Source organism: Lactuca serriola, chromosome 1 (assembly GCF_051521515.1).
Source record: "Lactuca serriola cultivar US96UC23 chromosome 1, Lser_US96UC23_V15, whole genome shotgun sequence".
In the NCBI taxonomy this organism is placed as follows: domain Eukaryota; kingdom Viridiplantae; phylum Streptophyta; class Magnoliopsida; order Asterales; family Asteraceae; genus Lactuca; species Lactuca serriola.
The window spans coordinates 26239818-26251601 of NC_136408.1; the positions used below are offsets into that span (position 1 = coordinate 26239818).

At 36.0% G+C, this 11784-nt stretch overlaps 1 protein-coding gene across 2 annotated transcripts; it reads left to right on the plus strand.

The window, feature by feature from the left end:
* Positions 1–306: 306 nt before the first annotated feature.
* LOC145078776 (phosphatidate phosphatase PAH2-like) lies at positions 307–4757 on the plus strand. Of its 2 annotated transcripts, none has more exons than XM_079023073.1 (9): positions 307–2353; positions 2432–2688; positions 2763–2836; positions 2943–3027; positions 3150–3236; positions 3342–3414; positions 3524–3567; positions 3690–3818; positions 4304–4757. In XM_079023073.1, exons 1-9 carry the CDS (start codon positions 1018–1020, stop codon positions 4451–4453), a joined length of 2235 nt encoding a protein of 744 aa, XP_078879199.1. In that variant the 5' UTR covers positions 307–1017; the 3' UTR covers positions 4454–4757. The 2 variants fall into 2 exon arrangements, with proteins under 2 accessions (XP_078879199.1, XP_078879198.1); XM_079023072.1 differs by having other exon boundaries at positions 308–2353; positions 2426–2688.
* Positions 4758–11784: the final 7027 nt, after the last annotated feature.

Here is an 11784-nt window from a genome sequence, read left to right on the forward strand (position 1 = left end):
ATTATTTTCATGGTTGCTTATCGTTTAACTTAATAAAAATGTTGGGTTTGCTCAAATTTCATTTTTTTTTTGTAACAGCTCTTTAGTCTTTACTTCTTCTATAAATCGGTTTTTCTTATTTAAATTTGAGATAAATAGTTGTACTAAATATTAGTAATAAAAAGACTTTTTTATTTTCATTAGAGTTTGGGTATTTATATTTTTACGCTGAAAGGGAACAAAACTACAGTGGAAATGGTTTGAGTCAGTTAAGAAACAATAAAACATCGGACGGACAATTATGTCCCTATCGCCCCCTCCCCCACGATTACAAAACACATAACTCGAACCTCCATCAACTACATATGCTCTCCATCATACAATCCATCGACATTTCCACAAAGCAAACTAAAATCCAATAAGAACCCAAATCGCAAAATAACCGTGCCTCTTTCAATCCTCCATCTTTTCCTTTCTCGAGGTCAGAAGTCTTGACCCAGCCCCTTCTTTGCCCATTTGCATTTTCTTCAAGGATAATCGGGAAAAACAGGGGAGGTTGGGGGTGTAAATTTCTGGGATTGTCTAATCAATCTCCGCGAACCTTTTGTTTACGATACATTCGAATCGTTTTCATAAAGAATACATTTCTAAACTGTGTAGGAATTCAATTTTGTTGATATCGCTTCTTCCTTAGATTAGTTTTAATCCATTGAGGTTTTTCATCGAAAGGATTGTTTGCATGTATCTAAATTTAGTAACTTTTGATCGTAAGCTTTTCATCTTTAACCATTTTTAGCGTTCGTTTGAGGTTTTGCGTTTTTTCTTGGAGATAGCTTGACATTTGTGTGGGGAGATCAATTGGGTGTTTTGAATCTCGATACAATCGACTAGAACCGAATTGGTTGTGAAATTCAAATGGTTAGGGCTTATTATATGCAACTCGTTGAGGTACAAAATTCAGATGATAACATAAATCTCTTCAAATTGGCGATGTGATTTTGGTGTGTATGAAGCTCAGACCTCCTAATTTAGGGAAAGATGTATGCTGTAGGCAGGCTAAGCAGCTATATCACCCGGGGGGTTTCTACGGTTTCCGGCCCCTTCCACCCATTTGGTGGGGCCATTGATATCGTTGTGGTTCAACAACAAGATGGCAGTTTAAAATCATCTCCATGGTACGTTAGATTCGGTAAATTTCAAGGAGTTTTGAAGGCAAGAGAGAGAGTTGTTGACATTAACGTCAATGGGGTTGAAGCCGATTTTCATATGTATTTGAATCCAAGAGGAGAAGCTTATTTTCTCAGGAAAGAGATAGTTTCTGATCAGGAGTCGCGTTCAGGTGAAGCTGATAGAGATGGGCGATGCCTTAGGACAGTTAAGTCAAAAAGTCTTGATTATAATTTCGATCACTGTAATTCACTTACTGATGTCAACAACACCCAGCCTTTTTCCAGGAATTTAGGGTTTGTTCTTGAAAGGAAAAATATGAAAAATGAAGATGGTGTTGGTGTTGGTGTTGGTAGAAAGTCTGCAGATAGTGCTGAAATTGCAGCAGATCTTTTGGAAATGAAGTGGTCCACTAGTCTTTCTAGTTCTACTAAAAGTAACAAAAACCTTGAACAACATAACAAGGATGACGATTGTGATGAGATCACTGGTGGAAAATTGGAGGGGAGTTTGGTTTTGCATGAAGAACACTTTGTAAATAAGTCATCATCAGAAGATAATAAGATAAACCCTCAGGTTGATGAGGTTATGGTAACAAAAGTCGACAAAGATGGCATTGTAGAAATTTATGAAGGGCATGGGGGTAATTTGGAAAACGGTATTTTGAAAGAAGAAAGCTTAAGAGATGGATCAAATGGTTCTCATGGGCAAGAAACAGTTGAAGAGCCTTTAAAACTTGGAGATGGATGTCTCACAGAAGTTGCATGTATTCAACAAGAAAAAGTTTCAGAAGATGTTAAGCCATGTAATGTGGTTGCAGTTTCCGTTAGTCAAGTCAAAGATGAAGTCAAATCGCCATCGGAGTTAAATAGTCAACTATCCATAAGTCCGAATCTTGGGTCAGATTCATCTCCAAGCACATTTGAACATGAGATTATCAAAGATATGAAAGGAAATCTTAGAAGGTGTTCAAGTGATACTGTTATAGCTAAGAGTTATAAATTGTTGAAGGATGATGGTGTACCACATCCACATCCACACCAACATACTAAATCTTTACCAAATTTATGTGTTAATTTTTATGAATTTGATTCAAAACAAGGAATCTCAAAGTGGGACATACTCAGGAAAGATGCTTCAAGGATCATAAAAGATGGTGATAAACAACCGTGTGAAGATACCAAATCAAAGGATCATAAAAACAATGGTAAGGATGATTTAATTATTTCTTGCAAAAAAGATAGATATTGATCAAGTATTGAATACTTACTGTTTTCAGATGCAGCAAGTGGTAAAAGCTGGAGCCTTTGGCCATTTAACAAAACAAGAAGTAAACGGTTTACACAGGACATAAGAAAAGATTCTGAATTTGGTTGTGGGTCAGAGGTGGTGGAAGGAGAAAAAGATCCTTTATCAAAGTCACAACATAAGATGCGAAGAGAGCTTACACCAACACCCCAACAGTTAGAATCTTTGAATCTTACAGAGGGAAAAAACACAGTAACTTTCAAGTTTTCAACAGCAGTTTTAGGGAATCAACAGGTTTGTTTCTAGTCTTTTTTTTTTTTTGGTTGAAATGTGTGTTATGTTTCTGACAATATGCAGATACTTTTCAGGTTGATGCTAGAATTTTCTTGTGGAAATGGGATTCTCGCATTGTCATCTCAGATGTTGATGGAACAATCACCAAGTAAGATTATACTTTCTTCGTTATCGTTACATGTAGAATGAACATAGGATTCGATATTTAATTGAAGATGAAAAATCCTTTTACTTTTTGAAATCATATTTTACAGATCTGATGTTCTAGGACAGTTCATGCCTTTGGTTGGAAGAGACTGGTCACATATTGGCGTAACGCATCTCTTTTCAGCTATCAAGGTTTTTTTTTTTCATTTTCTTGTTAAATGAAATAATATAATATTTGTGGGATAAGATATGATGGTTTGAATTTGTTGTTGTTTTTGTGGTATATATATATATATATATATATATATATATAGGAAAATGGATATGAAATTCTTTTTCTTAGTGCTCGGTCAATTTCTCAAGCCGATATCACTCGACAGTTCTTAATCAACCTTAGGCAGGTAAATAAATTATAAAATTAAAGTCAAGTGAATCGAGTTTTTTGTTTGACTTTTTTTTTTTTTTAAAATTTCTTTTTTTCATTTACTAAATCGATAAAATTGCAGGAAGGAAAGGCCCTACCCGAAGGTCCCGTGGTTATTTCCCCTGATGGACTTTTTCCATCACTATTTCGTGAAGGTAAAGTAATAATTCTAATTCTTTCATATCTTCCATTAAGCTTAATTTAAACAACGACAAAATACAAAAAAAAAAAAGCTACTCATCTCTCTCTCTTTTTTTTTGGCAGTTATTCGTAGAGCTCCTCACGAATTCAAAATTGCTTGCTTGGCGGTTGGTTCTTAGTTCATGATTAGCTTTTATGTTTGTTAATTTATACCACAAGCAAAGCAAAGCAAAAGTCGTAATAATAAATGGAGTAATAATCATGACAAGGTTTTGAAATTTATATGCAGGATATTAGGGCGTGTTTTCCAGATGATTGGAATCCGTTCTACGCTGGTTTTGGAAATAGAGACACCGATGAATTTAGCTACCTCAAAGTCGGAATACCAAAGGGAAAAATCTTCATCATCAATCCAAAGGTACTTTCTTTCTTATAGCCCTTCAATGGGGACATGTTTCTCTTTGACTTAATGAGTTTAAAGGGGTTAAGCACTTAATCTGATTGCTTCTTTTGACTTAATCTAAATAATATGACTTAATGTATTAAGTCACCATCCTTTTACCTTTTTTTTTTCTCATTTTTTACACCCAACTCCCCTCACGTGAAAATGGATGAATATAATACATCATTACTCCACTTTACCCATACATACATACAATACTTAATGAGAAAATAAAAATAACCCCTTAATCCCATAAGTTATATATGATTGTTTCTTATTGACTAAAAAGAGAAAATTAGGAAAAATGAACTTTCCCCATTAACTCCTTCAAAATTTTCCTCGTCTATTCTGCCTAATGTACTTTTTTAAGCTATACAACAACAATTTATCACTTGTTCTGATATTATTAATAGGGATTTCAGTTTACGGTTATTTTTCATGTTTGTTTTGATTATTGACAGGGGGAAGTGGTTGTAAACCGTTGTCATGACACAAAATCATATAGTTCTCTTCATTCTATCGTCAACGGCATTTTCCCGCCAAAATCTGATCCCCAGGAGGTCAACCTTGATAAGATCGATGAGATACACTCTCCTGAAAGAGGATTATAGCTTCTGGAAACTTCTAGAAACTTCCAGACACTTCCGCTCTCCTGAAAGAGGATCTCGCCAGGTGGACTAGCTAGGGTAAGAGATGTATGTATCCATCGATGTTAAATCCGAATATCCTGCGTGCCCGAGTGCAACAAGCAAGCAAGTTAGGCGAATCGAATAGGAACCAAAAGGAATAGAATGTATTCAACACTTTGACAAAACATCATATATCTAGCTAATTACCTTACCACTAGAAATAAATTTTAATTTTGTAACGTAATTTCATGTGGCCATAATTTGGAATAAATATTCATTTTATTTATTTTTTTTCACAAAATAAATAAAATCAGAAATAATGGGATCAAATACAAATACATATGGATGGCAAAATGATTTTGGCTAAGTTTCATTGGTTGAGTCATCTTTGGTCACCGGGTGATCTTGTACTTCCGAATTAGCAAAAACTCATTGAATAAAAGTTGTTCGAAATCATTGATTTATCAGTAAAATTTATTTCGTAATCGAGGAAATGTGCATGGATTTCGAGTTGTTGAGCAAAATATGATTTTGGCTAGGTTTCATCAGGTTGGGTCATCTGATCACCGGTTAATCTTGGTCATATCTAGTCATGGCCTTAGTCGAGTTGAAAAATTTTCGACGCTATAATTCTCTATAACTCACCAAAATGAAGCCGTTTTGGCATGAATTTAACAAGGATAAAGGACCTTACAATATTAAAAACAAGTGATCGGTTCGTAATTCACCAATTGTGGTGACGCAACCTCCGAAAGAACACATTACAACCGAAGTTAGTTTTCAGGTTGTCGTTCAAGAAGTCGGGGCAACATGATAGGTTTTTCATGTCGTCATTCGACAAACAAAGGCAACATGTTCGAGAATTCGAGGCCATAGGGCATGTTTTCAGGTCTTTGTTCGAGAAATCAATGCAACATGTTCTAGAAATCAAGGCAACGATGCTTGCTTTCAGGTTGTTGTTCGAGAAATCAAGTTAAAGCAACAATGCAAGTTTTCACGTCATCATTCGAGAATTCAAGGAGACGTATTCTAGATTTCATGGCAAATGGGCTAGTTTTCAGGTCACCATTCGACAAACCAAGGCAACATGTTCTAGAAATAAAGGCAACATGGCTATTTTTCAGAATTTCGTAAAAGAAATCAAGGCATCATGCTAGCTTTCAAGTCATTGTGTGAGAAACATGGGCAACATGTTCTAGAAATCAAAGCATCGTTCGAGAAATCAAGGCAACGGGGCTAGTTTTCAGCTTGTCGTTTAAAAAACCAAGGCAACATGTTCAAGATATCAAAGCAACGGGGCTAGTTTTCAGGTATTCGTTCAATAAATAAAAGCAATAGTTTTCAGGTTGTTGTTCAAGAATTCAAGACAACATGTTTTAGAAATCATGGCAATAAGGCTAGTTTTTCAGGTCATCGTTTGTGTGAAATCCCCCATTTTTCAGAACCAATTAAAACATTTTTCTTTATGCTTTATAAAATTGAGATGCGGAATTTCCTAGTTAAACAAACATTTTGAGATAACAAAAGTTATTTCATTTTATTAAAAACCTTGAGAATGTCATCATTCATATCCAAAGATACATTACAGCGTAAGTACTCAAAGGTCTTGAAACTACTAGGCACATCTCTTTATTCCACTCAACATCCTAACTAGACTACAACAACCTTGGTTCCACTACCTATGATGCATAAAAATGAGTGAGTTAGGTTTGGGAAAACCTGGTGAGATACGTAGGGCTTTCAAACCCATAATAATTTAGTGATATTAAATAATATCATTTCTGCAAAACAACGTTATCAGATAATATATATATATATATATATATATATATATATATATATATATATATATATATATATATATATATATATCATTTGAGACCATTCTAATTTTGTGAGACCGTGAGACCAAATCTAAAAATAATTTTAAAATGCAAAATAAATGGAAAAATCCAAAAAAAAAAAATTTAAATATTATTTTCGGAACTTGAATTAACTAAAAAAATAAAAAAAAATAAAAAGAAATAAAAAAAATAAATAAAAAATCCCGTTTTTTTTTTTGAAAAATACGTGAAATATTCTAAATATAATATTACACTGACATATTCTAAAAAATAATTTTAAAATGCAAAATAAATGGAAAAATCAAAAAAATCTTTTTTTAAATATTATTTTCGGAACTTGAATTAATTAAAAATAATAAAAAAAATAAAAAAATGCGTCTCACGGTATCACAAAATTAGGTCGTCTCACATGAACCTAACCCTATATATATATATATATATATATATATATATATAATATGACCTAAGACCAACTACCCAACCCAATCGATCCTCACAGATCTTAAATTATAACGTCCGGGTTTCAGGGCTAAACATTTTTAGACAATGTAATAGTCTAGGTCAACTCTTGTAAACTCTTTTTGAAGTAATAAAGATGAAATATTTGAGTATTATGTGAATTATGTGTATTTATGTGCTTATTATTTAATTATAAATGTATAATTAATAAAGAATAAAAATAAGCGTCAAAATTAAAGTGTGAGATAAACCCTATATCTTTATATAAAGCTGTAGTGGTCGAAACAACGATTTTGGGGATATAAAGAACGCCGAAATCCGAGTTATAACGAAGAAGTTATGACCCGTTGAAGTTTCACGACGAAACCGGCACGATACCGGGAAGCGTAAATAGTGAATTTACGATAGAGCAAGATTTAGCCTTAACAATCTAAACGAAAGTCGTAGAATATGTTAAACTAAGAGCGTCGATAAAAAGAACTCCCAAATCTGACTTCGTATGAAGAAGTTATGATTTTTCGAAGTTTCGGCTTAGCAATGTACAACCCGAAATTCGAATATTAGATCGAGCGGTTTTTAGTCGACACGACCTGAACGAGAATCGAAGATCTCGTTAAGAGTAGCATAACGAGAAAAAGATGGGCGAAAACGAACGTCGGATGAAGAAGTTATGAGAATTTAACGGACCAATCCTGTCCCGGCCTGTTAATAATATAACTTTTAAAATAGAGTCAAAATTAGCCAATGGAGTCTAAATAAAAGTTGTAGAGTACGTTCCAACCTTCGCGTGGATATAAAGAACGTCGAAAACAGAGCTCGTACGCGAAAGTTACGATTTTTTAAAGTTGAAGCATGAAATTGCGAAGTCTGTTGCTAAAATCGATGACGTGGCAACACCACAACCGTCCGATGATGGTCTCAGAAGTCGCTTCGGATTGCGACACGTTGCCCCTCGCATTACGCCTAGCGTCCGAGCTCGGAACGTGCCGCGTACACGAACCCTTCCCTCGGTCCAGCTTGAGCCACGTCGCACCGTCCGGAGCTTGCCACCTGGTGTTCTTATCCGAGGACTACGCCTCGCGTAACCTCCCTACGCCCAGCGTACTTGCGAGGCCTCGCACCTATAAAAGGGGGTGCGAGGGCAGCCGGTTTTTCACACCTTTCTTCACTCTTTCTCTAACTTCTTTCTCTCTCTAAGTGTCCTAAACACTCCTAAACCCTAGGGAACCTCCCTAGCACCCGAAGGAAGCCCCGAGGCTCCCAGAGTCCCGAGAAAAAGGGTCTTTCAGTTTCGAAATGCTGCTCCAAATAAAGCCCGGTTTTTCTTTAAAATCCGCTGTAAGTGAGCTACGCTTACGCAACTTTTAATATAGCTTTCAAATAATTATAGTAATGTTATTAGGTCCTTAAAATAATTATTTGGGCTATTATTATGAGTTATATTGAGTGTTATTTAACGCTTATATAATAATAATAGTAGTCAGACTATTAATTTGTCACGGTTATCGTTAGACTAAACCCTAGTGGTATTGGTACTAGGTTTTATCGAAGGAAAATTGTTTTAAGAGTATCGAAGCGCTGTCCGAGTGCTGGGTCACCACCTTTCAGGTGAGTGCATAGTTACTTTCAGCTTACACATAGATATGAAGTATTTTATATAAATTACGTGCTATGTGTGCATATTATCTGAATACTTGCTATCTATGCTGGATGAACGTTTTTATACATGTTTTCAATGATTTAAACTGTATATGTATTTTATATCTACGAAAATGTTGAGGTAAAACATGGGTAGATGTAATAGGTGATGTGTGATAAAATGATGAGAGGCCTCGATGTTGATGATGTTGATTCTGTCATCTAGCGGAGTATGGATGACGACCACGGACTCTTCTAGACAGTCCAGTGGAACACTAGCAGGCTCGCAACGTGTAGGTGTTTGTGAACGATGTGTTCACCGGTGTACTCCATCCCCCACATGGTTGCCTTAAGGACATTTATTGCTGAGGAATCCCCTTTGCAGTAGTGTCCATCCCGATGATGATCCTTAGGCTAGGTCCCTTATGATAGGTGTTTAGGGACGTAAAGTGAGGATAACGGGAACGAGTAATCGGGTTATTATTGATTGATGAAATTAATAAACTTATTTATTGTGGGTTGAAAACCCTATGTGCTCACCAGGCTCCCCAGCCTGACCCACTCAGTTTCTTATATTACAGGTAGTGGCGCATGAGCATAGATGTGATGTTTTGGATGAGGGATTACGAATATAGGCCTGTAGATACGAAATAATGTAGTAAGGCTTATATTGTACTGTTTATGCTTTTGATATGTATCAAACATGACATCCCAAGTCTTTTAATGAAATACATTTCCTTGGAAATGCTTTTGATAAATCTTTATCATATTTTGTTTTGGGACAAGTTCCGCAACACTTTTATTTAAAATGTTACTCTGATTTTCAAACAAAGCATAAACAAAATCGGTGTTTTCTGGCCGTGAAAATGGGGATGTCACATAAATGCAACAATTATCGGGAGGAATCACCTAACCATATGAATCGTTTGAGCAACTGTTTGACTGCACAACTAGGGGTGTCCTTGGCCAGTGTAAGTCATATAAGGCAACCAATGTTCAAAGATTTGATAAGTATAGTATCCTATTTTATCTACGTCCATGGGTTATAAGTCCATGCTAGCAACGTAATTCACTAGACTGCCTAGAGTAGTCAAGTGTAGGCATCTACTCTGGTCGATGATCCATCCAGTTGTGTGATCTGGACCAACCATTTCTAGTCATCCAAGAAACATGAGAAACACTCCGTTCTGATCTCACACACCCTACCCAGTCATGGGACCTAATCAATATCTAACTTAATTTCAATTAACCGTCCTTTAAAAGTCTTATTCTTAAACCTAAAGCAAGACTTATAACTAAAGGTAATCGATTCCCAATACAGTTTATAATTCAATAATATTATCCTAATTATACAAATAGAATATAACACAGATAATACATGCAATCATTTATCATTTCTTATAAATAATACTTTTATTTTAGATTATGATTTTGATAAAAACTACGAACTCACCTGACAAAAGTGTCTAATGATTGGTAAATCGGACAGAGCTTCGTGTTACACCTTTTCCAAAAGACCTAGATGTACATAACGCTAAGACTTTGTCTATTATCCTAAGGGTTTAGATTCCATAATAATCCCAATGTCTACTTCAAGATCTAAACAAGGAATAACCAGGTAGGATCTTATCGGAAGTAGGGTTTTTTTTGGTATACAGAGTATACTGTTTGGAAATCCCACTTTAAACACCTCACTAAATCTAGTCTAGGCATTACTCCCCAAAGTAGATCAAGCAGCATAACGACTTGAAATCATTGATAAATCTTAATTATAAGTTCCTATAGTGACTTATAACTATGATTATAAATTACATATGTAACGTCCCAAAATTTAAGACTACAAAAATTTCAATTTTTAGAATAATAAGAACCGTCTTTCAAACATGTTTATAAAACCATGATAGAATCAAGTATGATCAAAACATCCGAATACATCAGATAAAGTAAAATGCAGAACAACGTGGTGTGTGCGATGCGATCAACCCGAGCTCTTCCCCTTGGATCTAGAAGTACCTGAAACAAAACTGAAAACCGTAAGCACAAAGCCTACTGAGTTCCTCAAAATACCGCATACCATACATATATGCCAGATCAAGGCTATGTCAGGTCTATTTCACCCCTAAGTCTATTTCAACTCATGCGTCGGCCCAAACCGTACCGAGTCTATTTCACCCCCGAGTCTATTTCCTCTCATATGTCAACACAAGGTTGTACCAGGTTTATGTCACCCCTGGGTCTATTTCATCCCACATACATATATCAAACCGGCACACAATGTAACACGCGATTTCAAATCGCTTCATTATTCGGGGTTGTGGGCCGATTATCAGTTATCATAAGGCTTCGGGCCTTGGGGGAAGAGAGAATTACACCCTTTTTGGATGTGGGTTTTATAAATTAGGTGATCCGAGAGTTCGATTGTGTTTCAGAGCCTAAGGGTATAACCTTGAGTTGGCAGTTCGAGCCTTTATGAATTTTGGGGTTTGAGTTCGGGGATTTTTTTAGGCAAAGGAGAATTGATAGAATGGTAGAGCTTCTCATTACCTTTCCGTGGATATAAAGAACGTCGGAAACGGAGTTGGAACGAAGGAGTTATGGCCATTTGAAGTTAGGAGGATTTGGGACTTAGGCTAGTACGCGGGGCGTACTCTTTGAGTACGCAACACATAGTGGATGGATTAATCGTGGGTAACCTTTGAGTATGTCGGGCATACTCAGGAGTACACAGGGCATACTCCCTTCAGCTAAAAACCCTAATTTTTAGGGTCTTACCGCTATTTAAGCCTCTTTTGTTTAAGCCTTGCCTCTTAACAGCCTCCATACCTCCTAAAACCTAATCTCGACGCTTTAGCCACCTTCTTGGTGTTTTTCAGCTCTTGGGAGGAATCTTGGTGTCTTCTTGTGCATTTTGAAGAGATTAAAGGTTATTGAGGAATCATCACTTGGAGTGGAGCTTGGAGATCCATAATTGACACCTCTTTTGCAATCCATTGAAGGTAAAAAACTCTTGTCTTGACATCTCTTTGAGTAAGATCTAGTTTGGGGTGATTTATGGCATATTTTGGTCTCTTTGGTTTCTCCTTATAAGAAAGAGTTGCTCCAAGAGTTTGGTCACTAGATCTGGACGTTATAGGGGTCCCAAATGCATAAAAATGTAATCTTGATGGTTGATATCTACCATGCATGTGTATTTAGCTCTTTTGTTGAAGTTGTGAAGCTAGGGCTTGGATTTGGGACCCACTGAGCCATGCAAAAGCTCAAAGTTAATGACTTTATGGATTAAGTCACACATTGGGACAAGTTCTGAGCATTGGACGTTTTGGATTAAAGGTTTAAGACTTTTCTTGATGGATTAAGAGCTGGCAGCGTACG